Below are 12,838 nucleotides of genomic sequence, written 5' to 3'. Positions count from 1 at the left end.
GAGAAAATAATTTCAGTGTATTTTTGATCTTACTCCATCGGAAGCTTGCCTACACTTGCACAAAGCACAGTGGGAAAATGTACAACCCAAATGTCAGCCAGCGAGCTGAGAACACCAGAAGAAGACATCAGAACCTGGGGGAGAAACTGCAGTTCAGCATGGCCTTCCCCCACTTGGTGCTCTCTAAATGTTTTCAGCAGCAATTCCTATCAGCCCCAGCAAGCAGGGCCAATGGTCAGGAATGCCAGGAGCTGCTGGGAAAAGCTATTTTGGCATTTCAATAATGATTCTGAACACTGAAGGACTTCTTTAATATCATTATTGGTCTTCACAACAAGGACTGTCTGCTTGTATATTAGCTAGTTGTGCCCTGCTGTACATGGTTTGGTGGAACCAGAGAATTCCCAGTGAGCAAAGGACCATGTACACTGATGCTCTTGTATGCATCAACCAGCCAATTCACATTTTTAAAATAGCAACTGATTGCCTTAAAAAGACTGGAGGGTGAAAAGAAGCCCTGTTTGGACCTCTTACAAACTTTGTAACTGAACCAAGGCAAGGCAATAGCAGACAAAAAGCACCCTCATTTGGAAGCCCCCTAATAAGGGCCCACATTGAATGCTCTGCTAGTGATGCAGAGTAGGTCTTGTCTTACCTACTGATTCTGCTTTTATAGACCACCCAACAGCCAAAGATCTCTGGGCAGTTCCCAACCATTCAAAACCACAAAAGACAGCATAAAACAGCAGTTAGGAATACAGTACAGTAGAATAGAGTTCAAATACAATACAGGATTTAAAACAGACTGAAATTAAAATTCCTGGAACATTTACTGGAAAGAATACAATGTGAGTGCCAGGAGAGCTTCCCTAGGAAGTCATTGCATTGCCAGGGGCCACAGCAGAAAAGACCCTGTTCTTCATAGCCACTCCCTTCTGATTCCAGCACAGGGGTTCCCACAGAAGGGCCACGGAGAATGATCTGAGAGTCCAGGCAGGTATCACTGGGACTGGGCACTGCTTTCAGTGTAAATGTGCACAGACTGGACTGGAACCATGCCAACGTAGAAGGAATTTAAGGATGTGAGAAAGCAAGCTCCAAGGCTGAGCTCCTCATGAGCTCAGCCCTCCCCTTCCTGACCACAGGCTCCAAAACACCAGACAGTCTCTTTGCAATGCAAATCTTTATTGGCATTTCGCGCAACAAGGCAAAGTAACTCTAAACCCTCCAGTGAGCTGGAAGATTAGCCTCTGCTTGGCTCATGTTAGAAAGGTCAGACCCAAAGTAGGGATTTCTTCCTGAAATCCTACCCTTTCAAGAGCTCTGTGGACTGCACTTTCAGGGTGGTTCTGGGTGTGAAGGGCCAGCCAGAGAGACTTCTTCTACTGCCACATCCTGGGGCCAGGGACCCAGCAAGGCAACAGCTGCCCCTCCTCTCCTTTGTCAACCCCTCCCATCCCTTCCAAAGCATTCCCGCACTCCGGCCTGCCTGGGAATGTGTTCAAAGGACTCTGACTCCCCAGCTTCTCAGAACTCAGGTCATCAAGATCTTCGTCTCCAGAAGGATTCTGATGCCCACCAAGAGGGAGGTCGGATTCACTCACTGCATGTGACCCTAGCAAGATGGGCCCATGTGTTACCAGCATCTCCAACAGAGCTGGAAATCTCCCCAGAGGGCCAGGAGGCCAATGCAGACCAGCTTTCCCCAATCAAGTGCTCTCTAGAAGTGTTGGACTACAACTCCCATTGCCCCAGCCAGACCAGGCTGCCTATAGTCACTGGGGTGATGATGCAGAAGGAGGGAGACACTCCATTTGGAAAGTCCCAAGGCCAACTGCTGAAAGCATCTCCAGCTGGGGCTTGGAAAGACCCCTTTCTGAAGCTTGCAGGCCCCAGCCAGCCAAGGACCACCAGACCAGGCTCGATGGACCAATGAAGGGCCTAACTCACCAGAGGGCCCTTCCGAAAGCCAGCACCTGGGAGCAGTCAGAGCTCAGTTTCTCAGCTAAAGCGTGGTCTTGGGAGTCCTTCAAAGGCGTTCAAAGGTCCTTGGATGGCAACAGTGCTCCATAGACAGCCAGACTGTGGAGGTCCAGGACAGGTTTCCACAGATCCAAGGCTCTTTGGAGGAATGCTCAGGGTCACCCTCTGCGTGGCCCCCAAAGCCAGGAGGACCCCACCCATTTTTCAGTGCTCACCCACTGGGGGGCCACTGCTCCCTGGCCTCCAAGATCATTGGTTTTCCAGTTCCCAGCATGGAAAAAGAAGCAGCAGCGCTGGTGGTGAGGCTTAGGGGGTGGGAATGGCGTTTACCTCCCCCTTCCCCAGCAACCCCTAGACTTAAGGGGATGGAGGGAAGATGTGGGGGGTGGAAGGGTGTGTGAGAGCAGCCCACCCCCCTCAGCTGACCCCAGAAGGTCAACAATGTTGTATACCTTGGTCCATGGGGACTGGATGGCGTTAAAAGCACAGGTGGCGCACAAACTCTAAATTTTGCAAGGAAGGACAAAAGTGTGAGGAATGCCACTGAGAGGAAATCATTGTTTTATGGTCCCCCTGCTGGCCAAAGGAATCAGCAGCAGCAAGCCAGAAAAGTCCGCCTTCCGAAATCACAACCCTGCATGCTTGCTCCAGAATGGGAGGTGAAGCAACACAGCTTGTTGGACAAACTCCTGTTAAGAGGAATGAATGCAAGTTCCTCATCTCATAGAAACATAGAAAAATAGAATCAGAGCGAGTCAGACGGGGTCTCCCGGGCCATCTAGTCTGACCTCTGGCACCAGCCGGCTCCGCTCACGACATGCCCACCAGGTGCATGTCCAGCCTATCCTTGAACACCCACACCGATGGGGCCTCAACGACCTCTGCTGACCTTTCCTTCGAACTTTGGTGCCAAGACACTTGCGCTGGAGGACTTTGGGGCTTTGAAGAGTTAAGGAACCAGAGGGTGAAAAAGCCAGTAAGACTGCTAGTATTTTCAGGTCTTTTCAAGTCTGATCCACCCATGTCCCATGTTCCACATGCTCCTTGGCAGGAGATGCCTGCTCTGTCTGGCCAAGGAGTAGCAGCTCCTCCAGGGATTGAGGAAATGGGAACCTTTCCCAGCCCTGTCAGGGGCTGCTGCAGACTGAACCTGGAGCCTTTTGTAGGCATGGAACTACAAGCTGTTGCAGCCCAGTCGCGCCCCATCCTGTCCTCCTTCCAAGCAGATCAAGACAGGAGGCGTTCCCCTACACTTTTATTTTGTTTCAGTGATACAAAGGGAATATTGCAGAGGATCTATAAGTCAGAAGCCAGCTCACTGGGAAATCGCTGCTCATACCAGGAAGCCAGTTCCAGCCTGAATCCTGCTCCTCCCATCCCAACCAAACAGAGTTAGCTCTACCCTCAGGAAGGTTCCTGCTGCTTGCAGGACACAAGGGCAGGAATGCCAGATGCTACTCAGCTGGCCTGCCCTTTGACCTTAAACCTGGCAGCAGGGCCAATCCTGCAATATCTGCCCTCGTCTAGTTCTGCTTGGGCAGCACTGCCTTGCCCGGGACCAGTGGTGGTCCTCTCCAACCCCGGCTTATCTCCAGGCTGAGAATTCCACCCTGAGCTCTTCTTCCAATTTGGATTCAGACTCAGTAGTAGCCACCCTACAATGCTGTCTTTTGGGAGAGGTGGGCCCATTTGCTACAAAACCTTCCTTTAAAAATAAATTCCAGTCCTCATGATTCTAAATGAAGATTTAAAGCAGAATTCAAGAAGGTGCTGTGGCTCCATCAATCCCTGGTTGCAGTTCTTCAGGCATTCCAGTGGGGGGGATCTTTCCACCCTCCCTAGACATGCCAGGGATCAAACCAAGGACCGTCTCCATGTAAAATGTGTGTTCTCTGCTGAGCAACAGTCCTTGACCCACAAGCATGAAAAAGTCTAGAGTTCTTTCAGCAATTAAGGGTGCGATTCTACTGCAAAGATCAGAAGCTCCTAGGTGGGAGGAGCAGCGGAGGCAATTTTCACCTCCCTGTCCTTTTGCCCATCTGGCAACAAAAGAGGGGGAATGAAGGAGGCTGAGAAGGCCTCCGGAGAGCTCACACCCTGGCACCTGGAGCATCTTCCCCTGCCAGCCCTCCAGAACACCCCTTCCCCCGCTCTCCAAAGTTGCTTTTCTGTCCTCAGAGAGCAACAGGTGTGCTTTCTGAAAGCGCCAGGTGCAATGGAAGGGGGTGGCGCTGCAGCTCCAGTTCCCAGCTCCCCAGTGCCGCCTCCAGCTGGGAGTAGTTCTGGGAATCCGAAATACTCTGTGACCCATGGGATTGCTCCCTCTGTAGCCCATGGAAAAAACCACAGTATCTTCCCATGCCAGGTTTTTCCCAATGAAGCGGTTTGCCTCCTGCGCACTGCATCTCACATGATGGGAAGAACAATCACTTCTCTTTCAGACCAAGGAAAAGAAAAGCACCCTTACTTGTGTCGATGAAGACTGCATCCACATAGATTTTGGTACAGAAAGAGCCCAGAATAAATCCACAGGCAGGTCCAAATACCAACATTGTAAACAAGATCCCTGTAAAGAAACACACAACAACACAGCAGCAGTTAGTGCAAAGTATGCAGCCAAGTTGTACCACTTTGTCAGGGCTGTGCCACTTTGGGCAGGCACTTTGAGGAGATGGGTAGGGAGAATGTGCTTAAGCGTCAGCCCAGACCAAACTGTTCCCTTCACATTCAAGATTATCGGTGAGAAGGCTCCCAGACTGGCTTCCTGTGGATGTGTTCAGCTTTTTGTGGGGACTGCTGCAAACCTGTCAGGCTTGGAAACACCACGCAATTCTGGCAGTGTTAAGGCACACAATAAAATGAAATTTCGGTCTGCCTTGCTCTAAACCAGGGGTCCTCAAACTACGGCCCGCCATGCCCATTCATTCAGCCCGCCTCAGAGGTCTTGGACTCACTGTGCCCACCCCTGCGCCCACCGGCACCACCTTTCTGGCCCGCGCCCAGCACCGGCACCTTTCATTTGGCCCCCTGTTGAAAAAGTTGGAGGACCCCTGCTCGAAAAGAAGGGCTAGTTTCAGTAGGGACACGGAACCCTTGCAGGAGAATGTCCCCCTTCTGACAAAACTGCAAACAGAAGGGTAAAAATTGCCCTCCAAGAAATGGCACCAAAGCAAATTTGGAGCATGAACAGAGAAAATATTTGAGGAAATATGAATGAATTACTGGAGAATTTTTCTTCTTGGTCTTTTTCCAGATTCCACCACTAGAGAGTGCTGTGAGCTAAAATATTCACCCTAAGAGGGAAAAAAGCACCCATAAAAGCCTATGGATTTCTCAGCCCTCAACACATATAACGTTTATTACATGTTCAAAAGGGTCAGTAAGCATCTTTTGATACTTTAATGGTATGCCATACTTTAAAGACAGAAGGTACCATTCTTGCATTGCAATATAGCAAAACCGCGCTGGAGTCTGACTCTCCATTATATCGATATTGCAATGGATTATACAATCCCAGTGGATTGGTCAAAGCGGTTTCTGAGTTATTTGAAGCATGCATGGAAATCTCTGGCTGAAGAGCCAGTTACAGGCCTGTTGACAAAAGGCAAATTTCATCATGACACATTGGAAAAAGGAATGTTGCCCCTCCATTGCCTGCTCGGTTTTTCAGGGCCTGGGACTCTGCTGTTACAGCAACAGCAGCTTATGCTATGCAAGCAACATCCTAGTTTAGGTTGCCTCTCCAAGGAAGAGGTTTTGCAGATTTGCAAACTATGCACCAGACTGACTGACCTGTTCACTAGAATCAAAACTGGGAGAAGAGAGCATGAGTTGGTGTCCCAGAACAGGACTTGATCACTTTATGCTCCCTGCCTTTTCAGATGGCCATAGATATTATTACTGCTTTGAAGCAAACACGTTATTTTCATTTATTAGTTTTCTCTATCTTCCCAAAGCCACAACTGGGCAGTTTTCAAAGAGGAAAACCTTAACGATTCCATGATACCAAGTATAATCGTACAAACACAAAAACAGACAATGCACGCAGAGGAAGAGAGAGATTTCTAAAGTCCATGTATACAATCAACAAGAACAATCAGTCAACAAGAACAAAATCAATTTGTGATTAAAAACCACACTATATGTTGCCAAATGCCTGAGAAGAGAAGGTCTTAACCTGAGGCCAAGAAGATAAACATGTGGCTTTGGCTACTAACATTTCTTCTCCCGCTTCCAACTGCAGTTCCTTTGAAATGACATCTACATTCCTAATATGTCAGAACAACAACAGTTGCCACCCCAATTTAAACCGAAACCACTTTGAGTGTGTGCAATGTTGCATTTAGACTCCTTAAATAATCACTGAGAAGGCATGACTTGCTGGGGAAGACCAGGATGCCAAAGGTAGCAGGGAAAAGACCAAACAGCAGATCGATCATAGAGGCATAGAACAGTAGAGCTGGAAGGGGCCATGAAGGCCATCAGGTCCACCCCCTGCTGGTGCAGGACTCCAAGTCACACCACCCCACTCAGGTGGCTGCCCAGTTTCACCTTGAACGTCTCCAGGGTGGGAGAGCCCCCCACCTCTCCAGGCAGCGTGTCCCACTGTTGCATTGCTCTGATCATGAAGAAGCTTTTCCTGGTGTCCAGCCTGAATCTGGGTTGTCACAACTTGAACTGATCTCACCCTCAACAGAAAGAGATCTCACCCTTCCTCTCTGATGGATCAATTCCATCGAAGAAGTTCACCATGGTTTTTTATCTACTTATTTAAAGCTTTTATATACTGTTCCATAGTAAACACTCTCCGAACGGTGTTGACAAGATCCAAGCAGGGCTGCTCTGGGCAAGATATCTTGGAGGGCTTTCATTCACAGGGACACCAAAAGTTGGTGACGACTTGATGGCACATCACAAAAATAACCATCTGGTAATGACAACAGGAATAGAACACAGTCTGCTTCTGTGGCTCCAATGAGCTCAGCACCACCCACTCCCAGGCGGGTTGGTTTGGGGGCCTCTACGATGCCCGGACTCAGGACTTTGGGCCCAAGGCCCCTCCTGAGCTACTTTCCAGCCCTCTGAAACTGCTTCGGTGGCCGAAGGGAAGCGCTTGCCCCTTTAAAGCCCTGGTTAATCTCAAAACCCTGCTTGCCCCACATTTTCCTGCTGCTGGGTGGATATTAAAAGGGTCCGTCTCCCCTACAGGAGAGATTACTGGGATATATTTAACTGTGCTGGCTGCGTGTGCAGAGGCGCTGCCGGGATGGAGATGGCCGCCGGCTGCCGGCTGCCTCTGACACAGATTCTTGGTGCCTGGAAATGAAGCCTGCGGGGGGCTCAGGAGGAACAGATACCCAGGCACACACTGGGGCACAGGCCCTGTCGCCACTGCCCCGTTGCTGGGCTGTGGGGGGACCCCCCATAAGAGCTTCCCCTCACCGCCGAGGAGCATCCGAATTCAATTTCTGAAAAAAGCCGAGAGTATGGAGATGGGCATGGCTGGCTGACGTGCTGAAGAGAAGCCCTCTGCGCTGCAGCATTTCATCTCCGTACTCCAGTCCATTCCCTTTCCCACCTGATTCCCTCCCGCTCACCTGGTTAGTCAGCAGGCTCAGTCTGCATAGGGGTGGTCTCAGGCGTTAGCTGTTACGGCCACCGAGCGGTCTCCTCCAAAAGGTCCTGTCCATGACAGCCCTGCTCACCTCTTCCAAATTCCAGGCTGTGGCCTCCTTCATGGAGTCCATCCGTCTCTTACTTGGCCTTCCCTCTCGTCGTCTGCCTTCCACTTCCCCCAGCAGGATGGCCTGCTCATGATGTAGCCAAAGTATGGCAGCCCCTGCTTTGTCATCTTGGCTTCTGGGGAAAGCCCTGGCATGATTTGATCTAGGACCCCCTGTCCATCTTTCTGTTGGTCCAGTTTGTTCACAAAGCTCTCCTCCAGCACCAGGTTTCAAGCACATCGATTTTTCCCCTGCCAGCTTTCTTCCCTGTCCAACTTTCACAGCCATACATGACGATCAAGACTACAACAGAGTGCATTATCTTGGCCTTGGTCGCCAGTGACACATCCCTCCATCTGATGATCTTTTCTATTGTCTTCATCGCTGCTCTTCCCAGCCTCAGGCTTCTTCCAATATCTTGGCTGCAACCTCATTTGAATTGATGAGTGAACCAAGGTATACAAAATCTTTCTTCTGATGTCTCCATTACTGACCACAAAGTTCTGTAGCAATTCTGTAGTCATGAGTTTTGTTTTTTTTAAACTCAGCTGCAGTCCTGCTTTTGCACTCTGAGATCTATCCTCTCTCCCACCCAATTTTATGCTTTAAAAAAATCCCTAAAGATGTTTTGTTTTGCAAAGCTTGGGGTTCTCTCAAGTCTGCTGGTAGCTACACAAGCAATGATACTTGCAACCTGTACATCAGACATGCAGGAATGATGTACTGTGTGGAAGAAAACTAGCGGATGCTGATACTATTGAAATTGAATGGTACTCCCAATTTCTCTGTGTTTCACAATCATGATGGCTGCTTGTTCCACACTGACCTTTTCACATCTTTCTTCCCAGTTCTGCATCGCCTCTTGCACATTGTTTCTGTTTCTGCCTCCCCCGAAAGAAATCCAGAGCACGCTCACCTCACAACCACCACCCTTCCAGTTTTTAATCCCCAACTGCTGAAGTCCTGCTGGGACAAGATTGTTTTAAAAAGCACCATTGGTTTTCCAGCCTCGCTAACACCCAGTTAGCTGGTCACGGCCATCCTGCAATACGCTCAGCTTGCACGAGAGAATTAAAATTTCACCACGTAGCAAATTCGGGGGTTAATAAGGACTGCGGGTCCTTTAATGACAGACTTATTTATTCTGCCTCATGCCAGTGGTCCTGGTGCAGTGGGAGGCCAGAGCAGAGCACACAGCAGTCCCCAGGTCTAACTCCCAGCATTATTTTCCAGGCTTTGCTTTTTAAATGCTCCCTTGGTAGCAGATTTGGAAAAAGCTCTGGCGGAAATCTTGGAAAGTCACGGCCCATCATCACACGTATAATAAACAGATTGGCAAGTTCATCTTGCCTGAAGGTGCCCATTGAGTTTATGCACACTCTGTGGGTGTGTGTACAAGGGCAGAGTTCAGTGCCGGCAATCTGCTGCTCCAAAGTATGCCACACTCGCGGAATAACACCAAAGCAGGACTTGCTAGCCCGAGCCAGGAAACTACCCCAGTCAGCTGCTTCCAGGACGGAAAAGTCAGAAGAATTCTGTCTACAACCACTGACTTCGCCATTCAGGGATGTGGGTTCCTCTCCACTTGCACTGCTGTTCTGTTGCACTGGCAATTGTTCCCAGCAGTGCAAGAGAAGGTGGCAATTATGTCAGAATTACCGCACAGCCCTCACTTTTTCCTTCACACAAAACACGACCTGCTACGAGTAAATGTCAACCCAGCAGGGCTGGAAACAAAAATAATAGGACAGATCAATTTTATGACAACCGTAGCTCAGCACACAGCAGATGCAACAGCTACAGATGACATTCTTATGCATTCCAATACTTTGAAAAGGTTAATGCAGCCCTGGCACATGAGCTGGTTGACTTAATCCTCTTTTACAAAAGTTTGCAGCATGCAAGGGCTGCAGCCTGGTCACCTTGGCTGTCATCCGAGGACCCTGATCCAAAAGGACAGAAGAAAGCTGATTGGTTGTGGGCTTTTTGTAGAATAGCTATGATAAACGCAAGAAGTGTGCCTCCATAAAGGGAGCGCTCTCAGGATGTGCCAGAGGGTTTCCACTTCTCCTCCATCACAGGGACACGCACATTTATGATACTGAACCTTCCTTCTAAAAGCCTAGATGGACAAACACCAAGCTGAGCCCACGTCAAAGCTTCCCTAAGCTTAAAGGCTGTTAAATTGGTCAGGTAATTTGCAGACACAAATACCTCACTCCCAGGGAAGGGGTATTCTGTGAAAGAACGTCCCCTGATCTGCAATTCCGTGTCCCACATTTGTTCTTTAATGCTTTAGGTTTATGCATCCAAGGGCTACTAAACTGCTGCTGTGAGTCTGCAAGTCGATAATTTCTCCGCCAACAGTCCGCCCCGTGGTGGAAACCAAAGACAAGACAATCGCAAGCAGGCGAGCACCGAGCAGGAGGGCTGCCTAGCATTGCTCAGGCCGGAAAAGAGCGGCTCTCACAAACTTGCACCTGGATCGATTTTTGGGTGGAAAAGATACCTTTTTATTGGGACAAAAGATCCCCATCTTGGCCTGCACTGTGTTGGCATCTGTCGATCTGCAATGGTTTGCAAGACCAGCAAATGCAGCACATATATCCCAGCTGCTCCGCGTAAAAGTGGGGCCAGTAGGGAGAGAAGCGGAACGGATCATGCCAACATAGCCCAGCAGGCAATCTCCCTTCCAGCAGAGGGCAGCCTTGCGTCGCCATCACCCTCCATCCACCAGCCCTCTCCTTTAAACAAGACATTCACACGCATTTCTGGTCTGGCAAATTAATCCAGAAAGCCATCCCTCCCCGGTCAGGCAGCGGCAGGAGATACGAAATCGCACCACTTCCCCACCCCGCCCTGCCTATGTTGTTCCCTCATCCAAAAGTCATGGGTGGGTAAAGAAATATGGGGAGGGGCAACAGCTTCCAGGGCAATACCCTGTTTCCCTGAAAATAAGACCTAACCAGAAAATAAGCCCTAGCGTGATTTTTCAGGATGCTCTTAATATAAGCCCTACCCCAATAATAAGCCCCAGTAAAGATCGTCAGCCAGATGGGCGCATTTAGAATGCACGTTGCAACACAATTCAGGGTTTGGAGAGTTATGACAATGTTCCAGAAGATGGCATGACTGTATTTGAATAAATGTTGATTTTTGTACATGAATCAATGTAGATTGTTGTACATGAAAAAATAAGACATCCCCTGAAAATAAACCCTAGTGCATCTTTTGGAGCAAAAATTAATATAGGACCCAGTCTTATTTTCAGGGAAACATGGTATAGAGGATTGTGTGATGCATGCCACACCTGAAAACAGGGCCAGGACTGTGGATCACCTTCTTCCTTAGAAACCTGGCCTTGATATCAGTCTTCCCAGAATCCAGAGTCTCCTGAGGATGCAAAAGTGGGATGCAGCCATTTCTGCGTCTGCCCCATGGGGTCAAGTGCATCACCTGTTACACTGACTTGCTTTCTTGGCCGCCGGAGGCTTTTAAGTTTTACTGCCTTCAGTTAAACGACTCCATTGGGGGGGGATTGCTATATTTTATTCTTTGTTTTATTTGTTGATAATCACTTGGTGTGCTGTTTATGTATGGCAAGGCAAGAATATAGATCAAAATCACAGATCAAGACACCTGGGAAGGTGAAAAGAAAAGGTGGTCTGTGCAGATCAAGGGGAATGCGATCTGTGGCAATGCCCATTGACTTGTATGGGACGAAGCCAGACAGAGTCCAAAAAGCAATCAGACCAGTCTGTTCCCAAGTGCAAATCTCAGATGTGTTTTCCCTTCCGAAGGGAAGCACTAAACCAACGGGCAAATATGCTCTACTAAAGATGTTACTCGCCCAGTGACGCCATTGTACATCGGTGGCTCTTTCTTAAAGCCAGGACTGCTGGTGGGCTGTTTCCCTGCACACTTTCTGTCTCTTTTTACATTTTCCTTTTCATGGTGAGTTACCTGGGGATGGGGTTGCCCCATCCTGGAACCAAACAGTGGCATAAAAATATAAGCACACATACCCAAATAAAATGAGGGAGGATTTGCTAAGGCTTTAAAACCATTGCTCCGAGGCACTGCAGCAGCATAAAGATATTTACCAAGGCCCTCCTATTATCTTTTCTCTGGGTAAGCAGCTTTAAAATAAAATTTAAAAACCCCAAAAGGAAGATAAAGGCAAACCAGTGGGCAAGAGCAGCATTGCCAGAGATTCTTGTACTGGCAAATTATGCATAAGCACCGTGCAATTTAATTTTCAGGACCTTCATTAGGAACAATGCCGTTCTGTTGTGGTGTCTTTATTTGTCCCCTAATAAACTGATTACAGACTAACGCCCCAAAGCCCTTTGCACCATTATCCGTCATTTAGGTCCCCCAAAAGATGATAATTAACTCGCAGGTCCTGAGGTGCATGATTGTCGCACAGACAAAGGGTGCCTGCCCAGCGTGGGCAGGGAACACGGCGCTCCTTCCCTCTGATTGAATTGCTTGGGCAGAGCGCCAGAGCCACTGCGGAGGAAACAAAAGCCCCCGCATCCTGAAGCTCTTCCTCAGCGCAACGTGCACCCGCTTGTGGCTCGTTGCAGCTGCGCTGAATGCAGGGCTGCAGCACGCAGCGTCTCCCCCCCCCCGAAACCGTCCAGGTGTTCAGCTGTGGAATCCCCCAGGATCCGTGAGGACTTGGCTACGGTCGGGCACTGGTCTGAGTCTGCCTTTTCTAGGGATGGGTGAGTCAGCAAAACCCAAGCTCTCCCAGTTCCTCCCGGGAGCTTGTGGTGAGGCCTGTCCCGCCAAACTGCAAGCGTTTGTCTTTCCCTTGCCACGCGGACGTTGGGGCATTGCTGGGAGCAGCATTTCCAGAGGAAATCTTTCTGCGCATGTGCCACATGTACACGCACTGTCCTCTCGGTCACTCCAGCCTCCACTACCTTCCTTGATTACCTAGAAATCAACTGGAAAGTTATAGCCAAACACCGCACAGCGACGTCTTTCCCCTTTTCTAGGCCAGGCAGGAGTGGCGCTTTAGGCGACGGTGCTTTTAGGAAGCTGCGCTGTGAGATGTGATGGGAAGACAAGAAGATGTCCAGATGTTTTGGGCTTCCACTCACAGCATTTCTGACCACCAGACA

At 49.3% G+C, this 12,838-nt stretch overlaps 1 protein-coding gene across 1 annotated transcript in view; it reads right to left on the bottom strand.

The window, feature by feature from the left end:
* SLCO3A1 (solute carrier organic anion transporter family member 3A1) overlaps positions 1-12,838 on the bottom strand; it is a 90,707-nt gene that overhangs the window by 24,364 nt on the left and 53,505 nt on the right. The window contains exon 4 of the mRNA XM_044445003.1: positions 4,451-4,549. Within this exon, the coding sequence (XP_044300938.1) occupies positions 4,451-4,549 (99 nt within the window). The remainder of the gene's footprint in view (positions 1-4,450; positions 4,550-12,838) is intronic.

This window comes from Varanus komodoensis, unplaced genomic scaffold (assembly GCF_004798865.1).
Source record: "Varanus komodoensis strain SLA01 unplaced genomic scaffold, ASM479886v1 scaffold46_3, whole genome shotgun sequence".
In the NCBI taxonomy this organism is placed as follows: Eukaryota; Metazoa; Chordata; class Lepidosauria; order Squamata; family Varanidae; genus Varanus; species Varanus komodoensis.
This window is presented reverse-complemented; position numbering and strand designations above follow the sequence as displayed.